Source organism: Panthera tigris, chromosome B4 (genome assembly GCF_018350195.1).
Source record: "Panthera tigris isolate Pti1 chromosome B4, P.tigris_Pti1_mat1.1, whole genome shotgun sequence".
Classification (NCBI taxonomy): Eukaryota; Metazoa; Chordata; class Mammalia; order Carnivora; family Felidae; genus Panthera; species Panthera tigris.
Window position 1 is genome coordinate 56,504,944 of NC_056666.1, and position 26,243 is coordinate 56,531,186.

At 35.3% G+C, this 26,243-nt stretch overlaps 1 protein-coding gene across 18 annotated transcripts in view; it reads right to left on the reverse strand.

Moving 5' to 3' along the window:
- Positions 1-26,243, reverse strand: part of SOX5 (SRY-box transcription factor 5) — a 930,253-nt gene that overhangs the window by 204,597 nt on the left and 699,413 nt on the right. For 17 of the 18 annotated variants that reach the window (XM_042991948.1, XM_042991946.1, XM_042991954.1 and 14 more), the window contains one exon: positions 13,231-13,317. In XM_042991948.1, coding sequence (XP_042847882.1) covers positions 13,231-13,317 — 87 coding nt within the window. Of the gene's footprint in view, positions 1-13,230; positions 13,318-15,821; positions 15,832-26,243 lie in introns of those variants that run through there. The other variant, XM_042991957.1, reaches the window with a different exon arrangement.

A 26,243-nucleotide genomic window follows, 5' to 3' on the forward strand; every position in this document is an offset into this window, starting at 1 on the left:
TGATAGAATGGCTGTTATTAAAAAGACAAGAAATAAGTGTTGGCAAGGATGTGGAAAAGAGGGGACTCTGTGCACTGTTGGTGGTAGTGTAGACTGGTGTGACTATTATGGAAAATAGTATGAATGTTTCTCAAAAAATTAAAAGTAGAACTATCATATGATCTAGCAATTCCATTTCTGGGTATTTATGCAAAGAAAATTAACACACTGACTTGAAGAGATATATGAACCCTCACGTTTATGGCAATGGTTTTTACAATAGCCATGATATAAAGACAGCCTATGTCCATTGACAGGTGAGTGGATGAACACGCGCACGCACACACACACACACACACACACACACACACTGGAATATTATTAAGCGATAAAAAATGAATAAAATCTTGTCATTTGTGAAAATATGAATGGAGCTTAAGAGCATTATACTATGTGAACTAAGTCAGACAGAGAAAGACAAACACCATATGATCTAACTTATATGTGGTATCTGAAATAAAAAGAGAAACAAGAAACCAATCTCATAAATTTGGAAAACAGATTGGTAGTTGCTAGAGGCAGGGGTATGGGGTGAGTGAAATAGGTGAAAGGGGTCAAAATGTACAAAGTTCCAGTTATAAAATAAATAAGTCATGGGGATGTCATGGTGACTATAGCTAATAATACTGTACTGCATATTTGAAAGTTGCTAAGAAAGTAAATCTTAAAAGTTCTCATCACAAGCAAACACTTTGGAACTGTGTATAGTGATGGATGTTAACCATACCTATGGTGGTGGTTATTTTGGAATACACACAAATATTGTATCCTTATGTTGTACACCTGAAACTAATAGAATATTGTATGTCAACTGTACCTCAATTAAAATAAAGAAAACATTGTATAAATATCTCAGTGTATGCGTATATCTATATTTATAGAAAAAAAAGACTGGAAGAAAATTATATATTAATGGCTATTTCTAGGTGATGGAATTATAAGCCATTTTAATATTTTTATTTTTTTAAGAAAATCTTCTATAATTTTATTATTATTTACATACTTAGAAAACCTAGAAAAATGTATTTCATGTAAATATGTGGAGATATAACTTAAAAGTCTAAGGTGACATAACCATTTTCATAAGTGGTGTAATACAATGGGTAAAGAAATATACTTGTTTGTTGATGAGTATAAACAAATATCATTTTGGCATTCAGTATATGAAATATTAACAAAACTCTTTTGTCTTCACTTTGTCAGATTCAATGCTTCTCAGATACACACTGTTTATTTTAAACTCTCTGAGTCTTACAATGGATACTGTCTCAGAGTCAATGAAATATTAAGATTTATGCCTACCCCGAGTTTGTCCTCAGGCCATAGTAACTTACTTTTACATGCAGAACAGGTATCTCTGAGTGTAGATTTCAGGCGTTTTTTTTTTGGTTTTTTTTAATGTTTATTTTATTTTTGAGAGAGAGAGAGAGAGAGAGAGTGCAGGGGTGAGACAGAGAGGGAGACACAGAATCTGAAGCAGGCTCTAGGCTCTGAGCTGTCAGCACATGAGCCCGAAACAGGGCTTGAACCCATGACCTGAGCCAAAGTCGGATGCCCAACCGACCCAGCTATCCAGGCACCCTTAGATCTCAGTTTTAAAATTCAGTATGTATAAGGTGAGACTCTATTTTTAAAAAATTTTTAAAAACATCATTACTCAACATTCTTAGCTAGAAATATTAACATCATCCTCAATTTGCTTCTCAACTACCCATCCTCCTGTATGTATTATATCAACAAATCATAATAATGTTTTCTCAAAATAGCCTGTTTCAGTTTTACTTTTAATTAGTTAACTGTTATTTCTTCATTATTATTATGTTCACATGACTAAATAATCAATAATTATAAAAGGGTATATAGTGAAAGGTCTCCTCTGAATACTGTTCCTTCTAAGGTAACCACAATTACTATTATTATCCTAGTCTTGTAAATGAAGATTTAACCATATACCAGAATATTTCTGCACTAATTTACCAGGGCTGTCATAACAGATGGGGTGGCTTGAACAGAAATTTGTATTTATTGGCTAGAAGTCCAGAACTAAGGTGTCAGCAGGGTTGGTTCCTTCTGAGGGCTGTGAGGGAAGGAGCTGCCCCAGATCTTTCTCTTTGGCTTGTAGATGGCCATCTTCTTCCTGTGTCTTCACATCATCACTCTCTCTGTACATTTCCATGTCCAAATTTCCTTTTCTTTTAAGGACAGCCATCATATTGGATTTAGGTCCACCCTAATGGCCCCATTTTAACTTAATTACCTCTGTACAGACCTTATCTCCAAGTGCAGCCACATTCTGAGATACTAGAAGTTAGAGCTCTAACACATGAATTTTTAGAGGGACACAATTTGACCCACACAATTTACTTTACATAAAGGATACCATAGTGTAAATTGCTGCCCTACAGTATGTAGGAAGAGTTCTTGTTCCAGCCTCCCTTCCCCATCTCCACTGACATTTCTCATCAAGTTTTTTATAAATTGTTTTGACAAACTTTTAATAGAACTTTTTTTTTCCCGCTACAAGTTTATCCTCAAATCTGGTGCCAAAATTACCTTCCTAGAAAAACAAATCTACTCATATCACTCCTATTTAAACACTTCCATTAGTTCCCTATTGTCTTTGGAATAAAATGTCAACTCATTCTTAAGAATGAAAAGGTCCTAGGGCACCTGGGGGTGGCTCAGTCAGTTAAGCATTAGACTCTTGATTTCAGCTCAAGTCATGATCTCATGATTCATGGGAATGAGCTCCATGTTGGGCTCCATACTAACAGCACGGAGCCTGCTTAGGATTCTCTCTCCTTCTTCCTCTTCCCCTCTCCCTTGCATATGCTCGTGCATGCTGTCTCTCTCAAAAATAAGTGAACTTAAGAAAAAGATGAATAAGGTCCTAATTATGATCCAACCTTCTCACTTTTGTTTGTGCATCCTAGGTTCTAGCCATAGTGACTTTTGTACCATTACCCACAAAGTCAATACCTTAACCTCAGCCATTCCTTCCCTAACATTAATTCTTCATGTTCCAGATCATATGTCTTGTTCTTTAAGACTCTTATCCTGATTCTCATTGATAACAGTTGTTCCCTTCTTTTGGAATCCACACAGTGGATATCTTTACTATACTCCTTAATCATTGTATTATAAATCTGATTTTAACATTTGTACCCTAAAGTTAGCAGAGATAGCTGTGATGGCAACAGTTATAAATGACCAACTTTTATGCCCTCATATGCCTGGCATGTAGCAAATCATCTAAAATTTTAATGAGTAAGTCACTTTGCTTTAAACCACTCTCAGGTTTAGGAATGCCATATAGCCAAGAGAATAAGGAGATGTATTATCTTACATGAGTTACATAGAGGTTCTGGTTTTGGTTTAAGAGAGTTGAGCTAAGGAACTTGAGCTTTTGCAAAAGAAGTTTTCTCCACTTTTATAAAAGTACTATGTTCAGATGGTGTAAGCCCTATAGTTTCATCTCTAAATTATAATAATCTTCATAATAATTATCTCCCAGTGGGTGGGGAGGGTCCAATAAGTGGTCTATGAGTATTGGAGAAACTAGTAAGAGTCACAAAACATCCTGGACTTTAAATATGTGTGTGTGTGTGTGTGTGTGTGTGTGTGTGTGCACGCACGCACAAACATCACTGAAAAATCCACAGGGCTCCCAAACAAAAAGACAAACTACTGTTTCTTCACTTAGATTAAGATTTGTAAGAGTCATACAAGTATATAACACAATGGGGACACAAATCCTGTATCTATGAGTTCATGTTTGTGTGTCACTGATAGTAATTTATTTTCATGTTTCATTTCTTTGCACTCTAATGTGTTTTATCTATGCTAGTCCTGCTTCGATTCCCTTAGAATGAAGGATCACTGATGTAAGAGGCAAAAAAAAAAATTCTGTTTCAGTTCTTCCTACTGCCTAGAAACTACAGACATGGTAATCATTTGACTCATTGCTATAGTGCTATAGGTTCCACAGAAGTACAGGTCAGAACATTCCTTAATGTAATGTGACACAAGTCATGAAGGAGGGGAACCAGATTGTCACCCCCCTCTCAGTAAGAGATATCACTATCCATATATTGCTATATTCTTTTGTCTGCCTCATTTTCCATATCTAACTCACTGGAATCCCATCAACCCTAGAACATATAAATTAGCCCATGAGTCTTTATTTCCAGTACAACCTCTTGCTTCAGGCCATCAGTATTTCTCACCTTCACTACTGCAATAGTTTTCTAACCATTCTACCTGCTTCCACTTCTTCTCCTATGAAAAGCTATTCTCCAAGCAAAAGTTCAGTGATCCATTTAGAAAGGTAAGCCAGATCATGTCACAGAGCTGTATAAAAACATTTCATTGCTTTATACTCCATATAAAATAAAATCCAAACTCTTTACCCTTAAAAAGCCCTGAATGCTCTAGCTCTTACCTTCTTTGGCAACATCTCTTCCATTTCTCTTTTATAAAAATGCTTCAGTCACATGGCCTTCTTCGAGTGCCTCCAATACCAATACACAAAGATGCTCCCACCTTAGGATCTTTGCACTCCAATTGTTTCCCATGGAAAACTCTGCTCCTAGATTAAGATTTCTCAGTCTTGGCATTGATGATATTTTGGACTAGACCATTATTTTTCTGGGGAGCTGTGTGCTATAGCATGTCTGGCTAGATGCTAGTAGCACTTCCCACCTAGTTATAACAACCAAAAATGTCTCCAGACAATGCCAAATTTCCCCTGGTAGAGAACCACTTCAAATGACAGACTTTTCTCTTTCATTCATTTTGCACATACCCACAGAGTTCCTTCAATGCCCTTCAATGCCCCTATTCTAGGTGTTGGGGACACTACAGTGTCTACACCAGAAAAAAATGTCTGCTTCAGAGAGCTGACATTTAAATGGAAAAGATAATAAACAAATAAACTCAGATCCAACCAGAAGTAATATAAATGCCAACTTCTCAGACTGCCTACGCCAAACACTGAAATTAAGGAAGACACCATCTCACTTTCCATCACATCACTTAATTTTTATTCTGTTCATAGTAGTTAATACCATAGGTTGAATTGTATTGATATAGTTATTTATTTATTGAATCTTCCATAGAGAATAAGCTTTAAGACAGCAGAATGCTAGTTTGTTTTGTTCAATGCTGGATACTCAGAATCTATAGAGTAATGCCTACCACAACATAGACATTTTATAACAACTTCTTAAATGAATAAAGCAAAGTTCATAAGAAAAGAGAAAAATCCTTGATTGACTGATAATGTACAATTCTATGCACAAGGAAAACCCTCATCAGGATTACTCAAATTAAAAATGGTCTTGAATACATTTGAACTAATAAGAAAAAAATCTGTGGAAGCTGATATTTCTCCAATATTGTTTTCTTCCACTCAAATGAAATGGACATATGGTTTGAAATAAAATGATCAAACTCAAAGTAAATTGCTAGGAGTTATTACCCAAATACAGTAAATGTAAGAGTAAACTCACTCAAGAAGAAGGGAAAGGGCCTGGAATTTTGACACTAAAAATAAACTGGGGATTATTGTTTCTTCCTTCAAAAAACTTACCAGAAATGTAATTCTTTGTTTCAAAGTATAGTCAATTTTTGCCAGATTTTTTTTCCTTTAATAATTGGTGCTTCTTAGATTATCAGTGTTATAACTTGGACAGGATTTTACTTGGTTTAATTTTTTTAATGTTAATATTGTTGCTTTCAACTGGTATTGTACTTGAAGGATCTAAAAACCATTTGTTGTCCTGCCTTTAAAATTTCTGTCTAGGGGCGCCTGGGTGGCTCAGTCGGTTGAGTGTCCGACTTCGGCTCAGGTCATGATCTCACGGTCTGTGAGTTCGAGCCCCGCGTCGGGCTCTGTGCTGACAGCTCAGAGCCTGGAGCCTGCTTCAGATTCTGTGTCTCCCTCTCTCTCTCCCCCTCCCCTGCTCATGCTTTGTCTCTTTCTGTCTCAAAAATAAATAAAAAACATTAAAAAAAATTAAAAAAAAAAATTCTGTCTAATGAAAGAGCCTCTACTATACTATACGCTTTAGAAGGGTAGAAATCTGTCTACTCTACTTGCTACCATTATATCTCCAAAACACAGCACATGACAAGACAGATAGGAATATCTGTTGAATGACCTAAAAATATAATGAATAAAAACTAACTTAAGTTAGTCTAAATTTACAACTAAAGCTTCTTTCAGTGGTGCTCTTATTGAACAAGAGAGAAAAGGCACACTCCTTCATCAAAGGCATTAGTGGCATCATTTCAATTCATTAAAGGAGTATTTGTTAGGTGATCCAACTTATAAACATCTATGAATTGGTCTTTTTCATCAAGAACAAGTTTAATCAAACTTTGATAAAGTTTATCTACATACACTTTACTGCTATGTAGATAACCTGAGAGGTTGGATTCAATTAAAATTATACAAGGAATAACATTATTTATTATAAGACAGAATAAACTGATTCTATTATACACTGTTAATACTATAAATACTCTTAATTTATAGATTTCTATAACTGTTTTGAAAAAACAGTGTTTTGTGTTTTGAGTGTGTGTGTGTGTGTGTTTTGTTTTGTTTCTGGTTTTTTGTTTTTTTGTTTTTTTGTTTTTTTTTGCTGCTTCAATATCTTAAAAAGTAGGCTTTGGCTTGGATTTAAATATTCTGCTATAGAAAGCTTTCAGTTTTAAAGGCAACTGACATAAGAGTGAAATGGAACACTTGACAAGTAGCTATGATCTTTACTGTTCTTTTTTTTTTAATTTTTTTTAACGTTTTTATTTATTATTGAGACAGAGAGAGACAGAGCATGAATGGGGGAGGGGCAGAGAGAGAGGGAGACACAGAATCGGAAGCAGGCTCCAGGCTCTGAGCCATCAGCCCAGAGCCAGACGCGGGGCTCGAACCCACAGACTGCGAGATCGTGACCTGAGCCGAAGTCGGACGCTTAACCGACTGAGCCACCCAGGCGCCCCATGATCTTTACTGTTCTTATCCTATGTTGGATGTTTTGCTACCGAGATATGACATAAACAAGATGTGTGCGTCATCATTTTTGTAGTGAAAGCAAGCATCGTTCTTATTTCTTTGTAATTCCATACTATTTATTACAAATATTTACCTTCTGAGATTGTAATTTTACAAACTTTCCCTATGATTATCCCATCCACTTACTTGGATATTATATAAAAGAAGTAAAAAAAAATTGTTTTTTAAAACACATCCAACTTGCCACATTACAGACTTTAACATAGCCAATAAAAATCTTTTCAAAACATGGCATTTTTAAATTGTCATTCATTCATCAAGTGCAAACTGGATCCCTAAGTTTGGACTAATGGTAAGCTAGGTAGTACACAAGGGCAAGGTAAATGCATAAATAGGCTAACAATACAAAACAGCTGTGTGGGCTGGGGACTGATCTGAACTGAGAACAGCATCACTGCATCTGAGGGTGCTGCATCCAGCTGTATGGGGGCTGGAAATGTTTTCAAGTTTTAAAGGATTTTAGAGATCATCCATGCCAACTTTACTGAAGAGAGACCATCCAGCCTCATGCAAAGAACACCGGCTTCGAAGACAGGCAGGAATAGGGTCACATCTTGACTCTGTCACAGTTAAAGTATGTGGTTTTGGATAAGTGATCTCTCTTTCTCTCTCTCCCTCTCTCTCTGCGAGTCTCAATTTATTCCTATGTAAACTGGGAATGAAATGTCTCTGTCATTTTGTAAGGAATAATGTTTACAGTGTGCCTGTATATAGATGGGCATGTAATCAATAGTAACCTGCAACTGTTTTTAAATGAGCAGATAAGGCAATAAACCAAAAGAGTTAAACTGATTTCCACAAGTTCTGGGAACAATCAGGGCAACATGATACCAACTTTTTGGCTACACTATGTTTCCCCAGTTAAGAGAAATGGTCGTTTAAAAAGAGGAAAAGTTTCTGGATTAATTCCATCATTTAATAATCTGGCTGGTGTAAGCTTTGGAGTCCATATCTATAAGAAAAAAATAATGTTCTTAAAATTATTTTAATTTTAGAATCTTCACTTCCATTGCACAAATGAATTTTTATTAAGTGAATGAATGTTATTTTTAAATGAGAGAAAAAAAAGGTTGAGGAAATCATATTTTTATTTTCAAATATAGAATCCAGATTAAATATGTAAGATTATCTGTTTAAAACATGCATTATTAAGTACCTGCTTTGAAAGATATGTAAAACTTCCTAAGACAGAAATCAACGAGATCCAGTGTCTGACCATTCTCTTCCCATTGTTGGCTATGTTTACACACTGGCATAAAGACTCTGGCATTCTGGGGCAGAGCAAGTCAGTGATGTGCAGAAAACATGAAGTCACTTTTTGCTTTTACGGACATTGCCAAATTTATTTCAGAAACTTATATGCTGCACAGCACTAGTCTTTCTTCGTTTCTTACAAAGTGGTTTTTACAAAAAGGGAAAACATTACTCATAAGCAACTACAGAGGAACTATAAAACAAGCTCACTAGATTAAAACCATTAAATATTTACTTTATTTAGAAGTGCATGACTATATGTGCCTTCTTTATGGCTCACTCTTGCATGGAACAAATTTCAGATACAACAGTTCCCTTAATAAATAATATTTCCAACCCCCTTATAAAAATGTACAGATATATTTTTTAGCTGAATGTACAAATGACATAAGTCACCAAGTTACTATTAGCAAAGCATGCAATTCTTAAATAGTTTTTTTTTTTTTTTTGGTTTTAAAAGAATGGGTTTAAAACAACTTTCAAAGTGATACAAACCCTTACATGTCTAAATACTGGCATTATAGTTTCCATGTTTCAAACTTACAAACTCTAAGGATCTCTTTATTTATTACCTGGGATCTGATTCCTTTCCCACACCTGCTTGTTCACAAATTGTCTAACATTATTTAAACAGAATTATCTCTTTCAAGCCACATACTGAATCCACCTATCTCTTTTATCTCCAAATGTGATGTCACCTAACAGAGGATCTACTTTAACCCACGTGTTGCATCTAAAAATTATGTATTTATCATGAGTTCTAAGAGGCCAAAATATTGCTGAATGGCTTATTTCCTTGAATCTATTACTGGCATTCTAGAGCTGTCTGGTGTTTGCCTTTATGTCCCATCTTCTAGAAAGAACGAAATTATAGCTTTCAAAAGAGCCAATTTTTTATTATACCAACTGCAGCTGGCATTTTTCATAATACAGGATACAACACTTTGCCAGCCAAATTAATGCATTCTGAGCAGGGTGAGAAAGGGTCTAACCAGGGATACCAATGGGAAAGAAACCGGGCTTTAACGAATTCTTCATACAAGGCTGGTGGAGAAACTGATTTGGGCTTATCTGAGTGACCTAGCCAGAAAAACCTCTCAAACAGTGCCCTGCTCTTATAACTTCACCAAGAAAGAACTATTTGAGAGAATTTTGCATGCAGATTTTTTTGGTTGCAATTCTACAAAAAAAAAAAAAAAAAAAAAAAAAAAAATTAAGTCTGTAACATACAAATCCTGCAATGACTTTATTGAAAACCAAATGCTCTGTTTAGATTAGTCAAAGCTGCCCTGGATCCCCAGATACTGTCCTCAGGTGAAGTGCCAATGCATTGACCTTCAGTGTAATGGAATTTCATGCTAGCTAAAACAACGCGTGACACTCGTGGTTGCCAACGGGAGTGCAAGCGCTGTTTTTCTTTTTTTTTTCTCTTCTCAGCAACTACAAGGCTATAGGAGATATTCCTTCACCTTTCTCACCACTGTTACTCTGTGCTTCTGCTACAGATAACAACAACAACAAAAACCATAAGCTGACCAGCCATACTATATCAATGACTGGAGAAGAAATAAGTCATTTTTTCAGGCAGCTAATCAATTTATATACATACATTGTTAGCCAAGTTTTTTTTTTTTTTTTTTTTGTCAAACTGTTTTGGTCCGCAAAACTGGATCTAGTGTCCTTGTTGTATGTTTTTTAGAGGATTGTTTCTAATGTAACTTTAAAACCTAATCACTTCACATTTCCAAAGTACCAGACCATAAAAATGGAATAAATTCTAACAGGCAAAATAACCTAACATGAAAAATAATTTCATGCTCTTAGAAGTGGGTGACCTTTACTAACCCGCATTGTTTCTTGAAGAATGATATTGACTTTAAGTGGGTATGACAACTATTTATTGATAGCTAAAATATCCAAACCAAATGCTATTTATTTCTCTTATTTTTAGAAGTTTATCATTTTAACTTTTTAAATAGTAATAGCAAGAAACACTTCTTTGAACTTTGCCAAGCTGTAATAATAATCTTTGTCCAAATGCTCTGAAAGAATTCACGTGCAGCAACTTGAAGGTTAGCATTTAGGAATGGAGCTCTGCCCTCATCTGGCTATAATTTTAGATATTCAAGAATGGGCGCACATGTGCATGCAGACACACACACACACACACTCATTTACTCACACATTTTCTGCAACTATTAAAAGTTAAATGGGGTGCCTGGGGGTCTCAGTCAGTTAAACATCCAATTTTAGCTCAGGTCATGATCTCGCGGTTTGTAGGATGGAGCCCCACATTGGGCTCTGTGCTGACAGCTCAGAGCTCAGAGCCTGCTTCAGATTTTGCATCTCCCTCTCTCACTGCCCCTCTCCTGTTCATGGTCTGTCTGTCTGTCTCTCTCTCTCTCAAAAACAAACATTAGGGGCGCCTGGGTGGCTCAGTCGGTTAAGCGGCAGACTTCGGCTCGGGTCATGATCTCGCAGTCCGTGAGTTCGAGCCCCGCGTCGGGCTCTGTGCTGACAGCTCAGAGCCTGGAGCCTGTTTCAGATACTGTGTCTCCCTCTCTCTGACCCTCCCCCGCTCATGCTTTGTCTCTCTCTGTCTCAAAAATAAATAAACGTTAAAAAAAATTAATAAAAAAAAAACCAAACATTAAAATTTTTTACAAAGTTAAATCAAAACTGACCAGTGTAAACAGAGGAGAAAAGTTTCAATCCACAAGACTTGGTAAATACTGTAAAGGCTGTAAATGTCCTAACATATGCAAGAGTCTATCAAATATATTATTCAAAATTATCATTCATAAATCATCTAATAATTGAATATGTGCATATTTCAGATTTAAAAAAGCTCACCCTTATTCTTCCCTATCCCAACCCAAAACAGTGTGCACGTACATGAGACTTACACCTTTATTTGCTTCATTAAAAAAAAAAAATGCTGCAAACAGCAAAGCCATTGTTCTCCCATAACTTCTGAGGTGGCATGAAAACCACATTCCTGGGCATGGCATAATCAGAGTGTCTGACCCCCCAAACACCATTAAGTCAAATTCATTTACCCCCAGAGGGCTATACACTATTGTATCCTTTCCACTTTCTAGCCACCTACGAACAATGGATAGTAATTGCAACTGTCACGGGCAGTCAGTAGGAAAAGTAAGCCAGTGCTATTTTCCCAGTTTTCTGCCAAACCTATCCAAGCACCTAATAACCATGCCCCCCAACAGAAGAAAGGTCTACAGTTGCTTTTAAAATGCATTGGAAAACAGCTTTTTGAACAGAACACAGGACAATAACCAAACTTATGCTCTGAATGCGAAGCTTTAAAAAACTCAAAATTAAAGACGGAAACTTCTTTTGACTGAACCGCAGCTTCCTGAACCAAGCCCACAGGCAAGCCTGGAAGAATAGCTGAGCTGCTTTTCTCTAAGCTTATCATCACTGCTGTGGCTGCTTTTAAGTTCGACTTGTGAAGAAAACTAGGGAGGGAAAAATGTTTGTCCTCCAATGGAATGAGATCACAAGGCTTGGAACAGGCGGTCTTCTCTGCTATATGCTCAGTTATCACCTCGGTCAGAGGAGAATAAAGAACCTTGGGAGAACACATTCTATGTCTCAGGTGTAAATGGGTTAAAAGCCAACATAATAATATAAAGGATCTGTGGCCTAGGAAAAGAAATTCCTCTGTTCTGTTTAAACTCTGTCTTCAAGCTCTGTAAGGCATATTAATTGCTATCTGTTTGAATTTGATTCCATGATAGATTTTGGTTACTGATTTTGTTGATTAGCCCTCATTCATTCTCTCACCACCAAGTCATACTTGATCATAACCTGAATATATTTAAACTTCAAATACAATAGATAAGAAGTGAAACACTCAGTCAAACATTTTCTGGAAGTTTCAAAATGCTGAGATGCTAGTGTCCTGCCTTTCTGCGGGATGCTGCGAGGTCATAGAGCCATAAGAAAGACAATTGCCTTTTTCATTGGGAGAGCACGTGCGCATACATACATATGCAAAAAAGTTATTTATACACATATTTCTACATGTATATTAATATAAATCTGGTGATATTTAAATATATATTCAGCTTCTACAAAAAACCATATAGTGTAATATACAACTAAATATTTTAATATTGATGAATAAGTATTTTTTTCTCAAGATTAATCCTTTAGAACTCAGAATCAAGTGTGCTACTGGCAACAGACAGAAAACCATAGATTGCCTACCATGCTCTGAGAAAACACACTTTGAAATTAACTGAAATGATCATTTAACTATTTTTATATGGGAAATTAAGTCCTTTCCCACTGCTATTAGTAAAAGTTTATTAAGATATGAATATTCAGTATCATCTGAGGTTCGTCTAGACTTTTTCTTAGTTGTGTTCAATGTCTGATTCAAATAAAAACAAACAAAAAATGTTGCTCTTGTTAGTACAATACAACCTTTTATTAAGCTTTCTCCATTCACTATGTCTGGTTTTAAATGTAAATTATGTACCTTCACACTTCTAACAGTAGAATGTATACACTCATCGCATCATATGCAGTTTTTAACCCTGATATAAATACATTCCCACTGACAAGGTGAATCATTTAATTTTTTTTAATGATGAAAACCAAAGCCTTTTGAAGATACAGGGGTTTAGTCTGTTAAAATAGCATTCCATTTATCAATAAAGCACAAAGAGAAAGTCAGAGTCCTGACACGTCCACGTTCAAGCTAGGGAAAAGAAACACCAAAGACAGAATGCATGAGGCAGAAGAGGGAGCAGCACTTTTCACTGTTAATGTTTCTAAACATAAACTTCATTTCAGTACATTTTGGATCAAAATAATTGTCAATATGTTACCTTTTATTTCACCAAAGTTCCCTGATCCCATTGCAAGAAGTTTGTCTTTCCAGTCCTTTGAGAGTAGCTTTTCGATACTGGGGGTTTCTAAGGAAAGGAAAAAAAAAATGTAAGCAAATCAACATGACTGTCTTTACAATGCAGCTCATTAAAAGTCTATCTGCTAAAAATAAGGCCATCCCTATCTGGGCCCCAGTTCATAATGACTTCATCAACAAACTGATAACAGGGGGGGAAAAAAAGAATGTGTTTTGTCACCTGCTGTTTCAAAATCATTAGCTTTTTCCTCTTGCGGAACAAAGCCCTACTAATTCTTTATGACAATGGGTACATATAAACCTGCAGTTCATTGTTTTTCAATTTGGTGAACAAATTCCTGCTATAATAGATGCTTGTCAATTTCAGGGTGTTAGTCTGCAGTCAAAAAATAATTATGTTGATAAAATGCAGGGGGAAAAAAGGCAAAGAATTAGCTCTTAAATCTGCTACATGTAATTATATCCCTCTGTGTGTTTACAATTACATCCACTTTATAATATGTGTTTAACATCGTATGGTGGTAAGCACACTGTGGAAAGATTTGCCAGTACCATGAACATTAAAAAAAAAAAAAAAAAAAGTTCGTACAAAAGAAGCTTTACAAAGATTGCAAAATCTACCAAAGTGAGTAATGCTTACAATGGAAACCTATTATTTGCTTATTTCAGATTTGTATCACATTCTTTGAAAATGCCCACTGTTGAGACAGGGCACATATATTTTAAAGAGCAAGGTTATGCTTTAGTCCGTTTTTTTGTTTCTATATATCACATGGTTTTTGACCTCTTCTTTTGTGTTGAATTTTAATGTATAAGTAAACATAAATGCTAATAAAACTCCCAAACATTAAACTCAATTCCAAACAATGTAATTGTATATTCTTGTCAGCATTTAGATGGGTACACAATTACAATGGCTTTCAATCCCACGATTAGCACTGCATTCAGTTAGAAAATGGAGTGTACTAAAAGATAAGTGTCCCAGTATGCTCCATCTAAATAACAATACCCACTCTTATTATCTAGATCTAAGACATACACTGCCATTCTCCACATTGGTGTTTATGTGTATTTGTGCTTGTTCAGACATTTGTTTACCCCCTACTAGGAGCATAAAGGGAGTACATGTTAACTTATCAAAGGGACCGTCTGGCCTAGAGACCATAAGATTATTAGAAACTGGTTCATTTTCCCCACAGTAAAATGCATTTTAAGGCATCCTCATCATCTTTGGCTAATGCTATCTACTTTTCTCAGGCCCCCATCTTACAGCCATTGATTGTCAGAGTCACAAGGCCTGTGTGGAGTTTTCAACAAAGTGGAAGTGAAATTTCCTTGGAAAAACTGACAATATTGAATGCACTTATTTATTTATTTATTTATTTATTTATTTATTTGCTTTTCTCAGATGTCAAAAGCTTATGGAAAATAAAATAGTGAAAAGCTCTGAGTGATTCACTGTTTTACATAGCCTATAGTCTATACATATGGTGAAAAATAGATATATGAAAAAATATACATAGACACACACATAAACACACCTACCACAACTACTGTGTACACATTTGTTATGGAATTTACTATGGAATGTTCAAAATGCATTTCTTCCTTTGTAACAAAATATCTCCATTTCTTACATTTAAGGAAGAAAGATCCCATAAAATTTACTTTTACTTTTTCTTAAAATATCCCTATTTCTGTACCATATTGTTTTGAAAATGATAATGACAATTCTGAGTAATAAAGTGGATTAAATCTCTACTGTAATCAATATTTCTATTCATTGAGGCCTTCAAAGTAACTTTAAAATACTTCTGCAAGGATTTCCAATGTTTCTACATTCCCAGTAAACACTTCATGAGTGAAATCATTTTTTAAACCTTATCAGAGTAGGTCAGACAAACACCACTGTTTCTTTTTTTCCAGCACTCCACAAAAATTCTTGAGTAGCATGTAAACAGGGCACAGCCAATACGGTATTTGCAATAGAGTACTGTCAGTCATTAAAAGCTAACAAACCTTTGCAAAGCAGGAATGCAGCAATAGAAATCCATTGTGCACTAACAATAGGCCCCTGAACCTCCTGGCACCAAAAGCAGACCATTTTACTTTTAAGGCTATTGTCTGCAAAGTCCATGACAAAGCTTTTCCCCTGCAGCTAGACAAAATATTCACTGTAGTGTGCTCAGAAAGAAACAGAAGTCTTCTGTCTAAGTTGCAGAGTTAAAGTAACAGCCGCCAGATTTCTGAAACCTGCAGAACATTCCTAGCCTCTTTATTAACTTACATAAAGATATAAGGCTCCTATACAGAGCCACTTTTTTTTCAAGTACCTTACTTTAAATGTACACTACAGAAAAATGAATAACTTCTTTAAGACCAAGTAATTTGAAAGATGTAAAATCAGAACATATCTAACTCAGAGTTTTCATGCCTGTGGATGAATAAAGTCACTAATATTTGCAATCTGGATGAGGCATATACTTTAAATTCAGATTTAATAAACATTTATTGAGCAGCCTATGTGCCAGGAACTATGTTAGATGCTTTTACCTGTCTGCATTCTCTCATTTAATCATAGCTGATACCTGAAGACTCAGATTGTTATTATATCCATCATACAGGTTAAAAAAAAAGCAAAAAGAAGAAAAGGACTTGTCTGAGGTTTCACGAAATGTAATAGGCAGAGTTGTTTTGAAGCAAGGTGTGTGTGTGTGCACGCGCGCGTGCATGTGTGTGTGTGTGCGCGCAGGCGCGTGCGCCTTGCCTACAAATTCCTGACTCTTTTGTCAACAATGAAATGATAATGATAGCTACTATTTTGAGGGATAAGTGCTAAGCGGTGTACCAGGTCCTTTACATGTGGTATCTCAAACTTCTCATAATAATCTTCTGAATTAGATATTTCCCTAAGCTTTGGTTTCTTAAGTGGTAAACAATGCACCAATATCTAATTCAGAAGATTATTATGAGAACTTGCCCATATGGAGCTAAGTTCAACTTACTGGATCTCAAAGTCAGGGGGACCAAAAGCATATCATTTCACCCACTTCACCTCTCTATCTAAACTACTATGAAATAAAGAGCTTTAAGCAAGTCCACATCAAGTATTCCTCCAACTGCTACTGTTCTAATTTGTCTCCATTGGTAGTTCATGAAGAAGCGGTAAGAAATGATTTCACAATGGATGGTAACAATGATGGTTAATGATGATGTCACAATGGTAATAAATGAATACAAAGGATGCACAGGTACCAATGGATGAATTTCCCTGAAAATGGTAAAGAATCCATAGGATACACATGACTAGAACTGTAAGATGCCAAATGGCAAAATCCCAATATTTATAATACACCTGTTCATTAAATGTGTGAATGTGATTAAAGTGAAATTTGACACAATTATGTAAGTGCTGCTTCAGTATTTACGGACTAAAAAAGATAGTAGCTATCTACTAAATACGTAAGATGTTATTTTTATAAGTACATGTGGAATTGCATCTTATACTATGAGTATGTATAGTATGTTTGAGGACATAGTTATTTCCCAAAGTTCAAATACTGGATTTTCCATTATTTTCACATTAAGATATGCCATAGCTTTCCTTCAAGCACCTGTAACAATTCTCCTGAGAGTTGCTTTGTTCAAACATTAAAGTATCACAATTGCTGTCAAAAATAAAAACTAGTGTTTCCTATATTAAAATAAGTAGAAGAGATAATAGTAGTTCTTATTATTTGCATAGCATTTCAGTTTATATAATGCTGTCAGATACCACAATGTTGTCAATGGTATGCATTATTATTATATCCATTTTGCAGATGAGAAAACTAAGGCTCAGAAAGATGCTTTTCCCAGCAGCACCTAGGCAGAAAGTAGAACAGATGGAATACAAAACCAGAGCCTCTTAATTCAGGGATCTGTTTCTTTGGGGGAAAGATAAATATGTGCATATCTTAAAATAAAACAGAATAAATGGTAAGAAACAAGTGATAAGATAAATTACAGGGAAATTACAGATATCCTTATCAGTCAATCCATTAATATCAAGATGACTCTGATTGGATTACTTTTGTCTCTTTGTGCCATTAGGACCCTTTTGATGTTTGCTTGATTTTCCCTCCTCATCCTTGCCTCTTTTGCTCACATATGTTTCTTCACATCAATGCCTATGGCAATCCCTACCAGTGAATGGCCCCCCCAACTGTGCCAGCCATTGTTACAACAGCATCCTGCCTCTTTAGGGCCTGCTCATTCCCTATAACTCTCACTCCTTTTTCCCTTCAGTGCCAAACACTCTTAAGACTGACTCCCTCATCTGGAACAATGAGACCTAGAGACTCATGCCAACATATTGTAATTCTCCAACAAGCTGCCAGTGCCAAGAATTAAACCACATTCGCTCCAGTGCAGTAGCTTTACACACAAGCTCGGGTTTTTGCTTTGTGTTTATGTAGGTTTTTTCCCTTAATCTCCCTTGAGCTGCAGTGGCAGAGCTCATTGAAAAATCGAACAAGCAAAAAATATGTATGTGTAATATTTGACTTTTTAAACAAACTCCCAAGAGTTAGGTCTTACCAAATCTACCATTGTTTATACTTTAATTTTGTAGCTTAAACTAAGCTGTGTTATTTCTGACTTGGGATAGGATGCACATTTAGGGATGGGAGTTGTCTTTGGAAGGAACAATGATATGGCTAAACTTCAAAATATACCAATACATCCTTCAAAGTCAAGAAGTAAGAGCATATGTAGATTATTCATGCCATAGAATCAGAATGTTAAACCTGGAAGGATCTTTATATATCATCTAGATAAGCATTTCATAAAAGTGATTTACTAAAACATATTGGACATAAAGAGAACCCAAATTGTTTGGTTACTTAAAACTAAAACAAACAAAATAAGCATTTCATTGTCATGTAAATCTAATTAAAATTACACAAATTTACATTTCTTTTCTACAACATTTAGATCTTTTTATGTGTTAACAAGACTGTCAATCCTTAAATGAGCTATGGATTCTACAGCATTATTTAAATATTTGACCAAGGAAATTACTGTGGGGAGATAAACTGTTTTGCTCAATACAATTTGTGTCATAAGTGGTATAGACCAAATTCTTCATTTTACAAACTGAAATTGTAAATTAAGGTTAAAATATGCCTAATATCATAAATCTAATTAATGATACAGGTAGAACTTGAAGCCTAACTCCTAGTTCAGTGTCCTTTTCAATACGCCACACACAGCAACATGTTCTTACAGTAGTCAACCTTTTCAAAATGTTAGTCCAGTTTTATTCACCTTATATAGTTTTGAACAATTATTATATGATAGCTGATCTGGGTGCCTAATCTCTTTTTTTTTTTTTTCATGTTTATTTATTTTTGAGAGAAAGAGCATGAGTGGGGAAGGAGCAGAGAGACAGAGGAAGACACAGAATCCAAAGCAGGCTCCAGGCTCTGAGCTGTCAGCACACAGCCCAACGAGGAGCTCAAATCCACAAACTATGAGATCATGACCTGAGCCAAAGTCGGATGCCCAACTGACTGAGCCACCCAGCCGCCCCTGGGTGCCTAATCTCTTAATTATGTTTCATTAATTCAACATTCTCCCATTGGAAGCTTTCACTTGATGGCCAACATAAAGTTGAAGAATAAACACAAGTTAGAACACTTGGCCAAATATATTTTCTTCAAAAAGCTAATTACAATTCAATGTACTGTTATTTAATTATTCAATTACTGATAATAAGATTATTTTCGAGGGGAATATTGGGCTGAATCTGGAAATCAACTATCTGTACGAGTTTAATTCAAGTGGACAATATGCACTGGCCTAGACAATATTTGGGGGAAAATATTAAACTATGTTATGGAAGTAATGCAAAAACTTTTATATGTCTGAAAAGTTATTTGTCTATTGAAGACCACAAGCCCTTGCAAGATTCCCATTAGCCAAGCACTGTAGCTAGTCAGCCACTGAAAACGTCAAGTTCTTCTAGGAAACATCAAGAAATAATAAATACCACAACACACAAGAGAAACACATCTGAAATTCCAAAGCGTTAGAATTTCAATAAGCCTCATTTTTATATGTAATTATCCTAAAGTGAATTAAGCTCTACAAATACTTTACTTTTAGTGGTGCCAAAATACTTGTTTGTTTCCACTTGAAAGTTAATAAGAGCTTGTTAACAGAAAGAAAAAAAAAATTGGCCTGCTGACTCAAGTTTTAAAATGTTTAATATGCAATCAGTTTTTGGACTATTGAAATGTTTAAATCAATACTTACAAGCTTAAATTTTCTCGTTGCACAAGTCGAAACTATTAACACACCTGCCCAATTATACTCAATCTTATACCACATTCTAGAAGAATATTTTTTTATCACATGATTAAACATGCCATAATCAATATGATATAAATGCTACATATCGATAACCTTGGGTTTACTCCTCACAAGATGGCTCTATATTTTCTAGGCAAAAAGAAAAAAAAGTCCATTTAAAAGAGAAACTTATGGAGCTATACTGGTGTATCTACTCTATCACTCAGAAAGTAAGTATATTTTCATGCAACACTTTGTTTTGTCCTTGTTTCGAATATTAGATGTCAGCAAAAATAACATGCAATTTGAGGGTAGCATTTCAAGAAATAGTTGCAAAGAGGTATTTCTCGCATACAAAATCTCACTTATGTTGGGCTATCAGGTATTAAAAAAAAAAAAGAACAACTAATGTCAAATGACATGATTCCATCACTTACTAGTTTTGTGACCTTTGGCAAGTAGTTTAACCTCACTATGCTCTAATGGACTCACCTATAAATAGTAATAGTAACTGCACTTACTTACCACATATGATTGTCAAAAGAATTAAAGGAGATAATTTATGTAAAGCTCTTAAAACACTGCTGAGCACACAGTAACACTTAAAAATGTTGACTAACATTACAGCTGCCACTTAATATACAACTACCCAAAAGAATGACTTCAAAATCAAATGAAACATACATGCATATGCTTTATTTGCCCATCACCAAAATGAACCAGAATTTGAAAATCTCAGCAAGGATAATAGTACTATCTGTGCATTTTTTATGGCAATGACCCACAACCCTTAGTTTCTATTATCTACCCTTCCTATGCATTTTTCAAATGGTCCAAGCCAATAAGGATGATACAGAAAAAGGTGTAGTATCATGAGAAGGAAAAGGACAGTTGTCACTTGCCGTAGGTTAATGTAAGAATTGTCCCAAAACAGCACAGATACACAAAAATACTCAACTAATCTTTGCCTGATTGTTTTTTGACAGTTGTCTTCATAACTTTCCATGGGCTCCATTACATCCTCAACAATAGCTAAAGCTTTTAAGCCAGTGCTGTTGACAAGTGAAAGGGGACAACAAATAGCTGTGTAGTGCTCTTTTCCCAGGGTCACTCAACCAGCGTAATAGTTATTATTTTTATTTATTAGCACTGTAGCCCTGTCCTCTATCATGGCTAAGTTACCCCAACCCCCCTGACAGCAAAAGCATTTTAACTTTTAATAAAAATGAGAGAGTACAGCACTCCTGTGTAAGGCTCTTTCAGCAAAGTGCACAGCTAATGAATACTGTCCATTTGTATCCAAATAATTTATGATGTCAGCAAAGTGTGGGTGGGGAAAGGAAAATTAAGTTCTAGTCATTAGTTACAATCAGAGGGGAGAGCAGGAAGAAGCAAAGGAGTTACTAAAGCAAGAAGGGTAGAATAGAAACACAAAAGTAATTTGAGAAAAGAAAATTGGGAAGAAGGTGTTCATGATGTATCAATAACAGTCAACTTAAAAAGGTAAGGCATTTCTCATAAAAAATTATCATGACTGTTTTTATTCATCATATAACCAACTTGCTCAGACACCAGTTACAAGAAAACCATTATTCTCCATGCATTTTATATAAAATACTATTTTCTCAACTGTGCATATGTGAAATAGAGGAAGAAAGTAAAATAGAAGACAAGCTGTATGAACTAAATCATGGCAAAAGGTATATGAGAATCAGGCATAATTAAATACAAGCCTTTTTTTAAAATATTTTTTATTATCATTTTTTTTTGAGAGAGAGAGAATGTGAGCAGGGGAGAGGCAGAAAGAGGGAGACAACAGAATCTGAAACAGGCTTCAGGCTCTGAGCTGTCAGCACAGAGCCCAACATGGGGCTCAAACCCATGAACGATGAGATCCTGACCTGAGCTAAAGTCAGATGCTCAACCAACTGAGCCACCCAGGCACTCCATTAAATCCAAGTCTTAATTTCGCAAGACAAATTTACAAACAGGAGTTTAAGACAGCTTAAACATATCACAGCTTAGCAAAGATAAGAATGCATAGCTGTAAGCAAATTATATATACCTCCTGATATATTTAAGAAGAAAATTACCTAAAGATGTATTTGAATTATAAATGAAGCAATCATCCTACTATAGAAGAGTATGTCTTCACATAATTATCCATTTAATTAGATATCTAAGACCATGATGAAAATGAAAATTAATGATGATATTTGTACAATTTTGTTGTTGTTGTTTAAAATTGTGAAAGTAGGTGGTAGGGATGGTAAGGGAGATACAAAAAGCATAGAAATAGAAAACCGCTTAAAGTATATTAGAATAAGAATTCCAGTACTTTTAAAAATATGACAGAATGTTTTACCACTGGAAGTGAGAATTAAAGCACATACAGCCTGATGCTAAACCACTACACATCCTGAATCTTCTCTATCACAACATATGTGAAAACAAATCGCAATTTCAGCTTGCCAGATGCCTGAAAAGATATGAACAATAAAAACTGACATGATTCATATGATAAATCAGAGATTGTGATACGCAGGTAGATGCACAGTTGAGGTGAAAAGCTACTTACAATTCAAATTATACCTTTATGTTCTGACACATAAAATTAAGAAAAATATCCTCTGATTTGCTTAAAATCATATATCTAAATTTGCACATATCCTTCTCAACCAAAGTCGTCCATCTGCCTTAACAACTTGTTATATTTGGTCTCCCATAACCTTTCATGGATTTTGGATCATGTCATTTTTGGAGTAACTTTAGATGAGAAAATACAATACTTATATTTGCAAAATGGCATTTAATGTTCACCAGCTTAGACACCATCTAATCAACAACGAAAGCTTCGGTTTCATGTGCTAGCTGTGTTACGCTGTGACCCCTGCAAAATGCAGAAGAGTTAAGAAAAAAAATCAACCTGTAAGAATTCTCTTTAAGAAGCATTTGCATTTAAGGAAGAACAAGTGAAAAAAAAAAGATATAAAGGAAGCAAATAAAAATTTTTAAAAAGTCTAGATAAATTGAAAAAGTGAAAAAGCATAGTTCATTTTTACTTGTCCTGTATCACCAGAGACTTAAACCATTCTCAGTGTTAAAGTCAGTAGGTATAAAATTGGGCATGTAGTATCTATTAGTATAGTCATTTAATTTATTAATTGAATGAATGCACAAAATGATTATCTTTGCTTTTAGTGGCATAATGTACTATCAGAGAGCTATCGGACTACTTTAAAAAATTGGATACTGCCATTTTCATTATTTTGCAGAATTCACACACATACATGCACACAGATTAGGAAGTCTTATACTTTATCCATTTATTCATTTATTTACTTAACAATCACCTATTAAGTTGCTACTGTGGCACCATGACAGGCACTAAGATGTGGCCTCTGCACCTCAAGAAACTCAATCTTCTGAGAAAGATGTATAGACTATCAATGACCAGACACTAAACCTTTGATTGAAAATCGCTACAGTGTCACAGAATTGCTCTTCTATTGTTTCATTTATTGAAGTAAAAACAAAGAGAACATGCCTCATTTTAAATATTATATTAATGAACAGTTAATAAATGTGTCAGTAGACTTTTTTTCTAAGTGCTATTATGGTAATATTACCCTAAAGAGTTCTAAAATAGTCTATTGTTGGGGCGCCTGGGTGGCTCAGAAAGTTACATGTCTGACTTTTGATTTTGGTTCAGAAATCATGAGATTTCTCATGGTCATCAGATCAAGCCCTGCATCAGACTCTGTGCTGACAGCATGGAGACTACTTGGGATTCTCTCTCTCCCTCTCTCTTTCTACCCCTTCCCAACTCTCACGCATAAGCACTTGCTCTAAATAAATAAATAAACAATGTGAAATGAAATGAAATGAAGCAAAATAGGCTACCATTTATCAATCAAACCAGCTATAAAAAATTCTACTAAGAAATTCTTTCCAAAAATGGGACCAATTTCACATCTCGTCTGTAACACATACTAATTGTATGCATTAAATCACACTAATAATATAAAGTTAAATTAAAAGATAAGAATATGGATAAGAATAGTAGAATGGATTAATTCAACAAAGAGCATGTACTATATATTTTTACAGCCATGGGGGATATTAACAGGAGCAAAACGGAAGCGGACCCTATTCACCTAAAGTTCATAGTCCTAGGGAAGCTTCTTTATTTTTATTATTTTAAATTTTTTTAATGTTTATTTATTTTTGAGAGAGAAAGAGAGAGACAGAGCATGAGCAGGGGAGGGACAGAGACACAGAATCCAAAGCAGGCTTCAGGCTCTGAGCTTTCAGCACAGAGACCAACATGGGGCTTGAACTTATGAGCTGTGAGATCATGACCTGAGCTGAAGACAGGTGCTTAACCCACTGAGCCACCCAGGCCCCCCATAGGGAAGCTTCTTTAAATGGTTCTTTATGTCTTGTTTGAATCCAGGAATCTGTACTTTCCTGAGACCTGAGGTAATTTTTTTTTGATGAGTAAACACTGATAATGGGGTATAACAATATGGATAAAAATTCTATTAAATCTTCAGAAACTTGAAAACTTTTTTCATGTGGTTAAGATGTGAAATAGAATATATTGAATTCTTCTTAGAAAGGTAAAATAGGGGCATCTGGGTGGCTCGGTCGGTTAAGCGTCCGACTTCGGATCAGGTCATGATCTCACGGTCCGTGGGTTCGAGCCCCGCGTCAGGCTCTGTGCTGACAGCTCAGAGCCTGGAGCCTGTTTCAGATTCTGTGTCTCCCTCTCTCTGTGACCCTCCCCCGTTCATGCTCTGTCTCTCTCTGTCTCAAAAATAAATAAACATTAAAAAAAATTTTAAAAAAAGAAAGAAAGGTAAAATAACTTTACTAATATCACAGTGTCATTTGAGTAATAATTTAAATATCATTGACTAAAAAAAATCAAATAAACTCCAATAGTTTTCTATTTTATACCTGGATGACATATAGTCATTCAAAAAAGTCACAGTGAAATGCAATAATGAACTACCAGGAGCTAATATATATTTTATTTATTAAAAAGGGTGAAAAGGGAGAATTATTATTACTGGAGTATTGGGAACAAAAATTTTGTTTAAAAATCTTAAATAAGGGACCACTAATCATGTGACCACGTATTTCATACATAAACAAATACATATATAAATAAATATGTGTGTATATATATATATATATATATATATATACTTCAAAGTAATGTACCACCTACATAATATAAGAGGTTTGTATGTTTATGTCAGCAGCAAAGAAAGAAGAGAAACTCTTGAAATGTCAGCTAAATGACAAGGGCATCCTCTTTTCAGGTTGAGAACTAAAGGTCTGCAGGTTCAGAAAAGAACAGCAGAATATTGTTACAAGCAATGTGGTAAATCAGGGAAGAATGATGGGATAATATCCTGATTATTCATTTAAAGAGATGAGAGGATAAGCAATGACTAATATTGGTATTAATGGTAGAAAATAAAATAATCTATACCTTGAATATAATTAACAAGAATCTACAGCACAGGACTATCGCTGCTTACTTTTTCTATATTCTTAAATATATCAGTCTATACCATCTATAGAATCATGTCCCAAATCTAGTAACTAAAGGGAAAACATTTGAAAGGACAGAAATATCCAGAGAGAGAACAGAAAAGGAAAGAGCTGTCTGTTGAATGTCCCCTCTGTGTCTTGTGCTTGAGTTTAACATTTGGGAGTTTTATTAGCATTTACGTTTACTTATATATTAAAATTCAACTCAAAAGAAGAGGTCAAAAACCATGTGATATATAGAAACAAAAAACGACTTACTTCTCGTGTATGGAATAAACAATGGAGATATACATCCCCCAAATCTTTCTCTTTCACATGTACATATATTTAATATCAAATTTATATATAATTTGAACTCACTTATCTTGTTAGAAACATATCAGAAGAGAGGGGTGCCTGGGTGGCTCAGTTGGTTAAGTGTCTGACTCTTGATTTCACTTCAGGTCATGATCTCACAGTTTGAACCCTGTGACGGGCTCTGGGTTGATAGTGTGGAGCCTGCTTGGGATTCTCTCTCTTCCTCTCTCTCTGCCCACCCCCTTTCTCAAAATGAATAAATTGAAAAAAAAAATGAGAAGAGAAAAAGTAGGTGGGGATAGCAGGGGCTCGAGGGATATTCACCATACAATGACACGTAGCCCATGCTTTCCTAATGACTTATTGATTTAATAGAATAAAATTAAGAAAGGTAGGGAAAAAACTTATTTAAAACAGTGTGAGGGTTTTGGTGAAGTTCCAATGTCAGCAATGAAAAAATTAAGATCTAGATTAGTATTTTATCCCCAAAGGATGGATGAATCCAGTAAAGTGACAGACTACCCAATTTTCGGACCTGGGGGTCATAGAACAAGTTTTTACAAACTTGGGAATAGTCTTCTGAAAGCTACAAAGGTTCTGTGTTGCACATGTCAGAAATTCAAAAGTGTTCATATCTCTGGGAATTTTCCCTGAGGGACATGAAAGCCCCAGGAACCTGCTATCTTAGCTCTCACAAAAAGGTGCAGAATACATTTAAGCCCCAAGAGGTCTCTGTGACAGAACATTAGCTCTCTCACCCAAAGTGAACACTGGGATGAA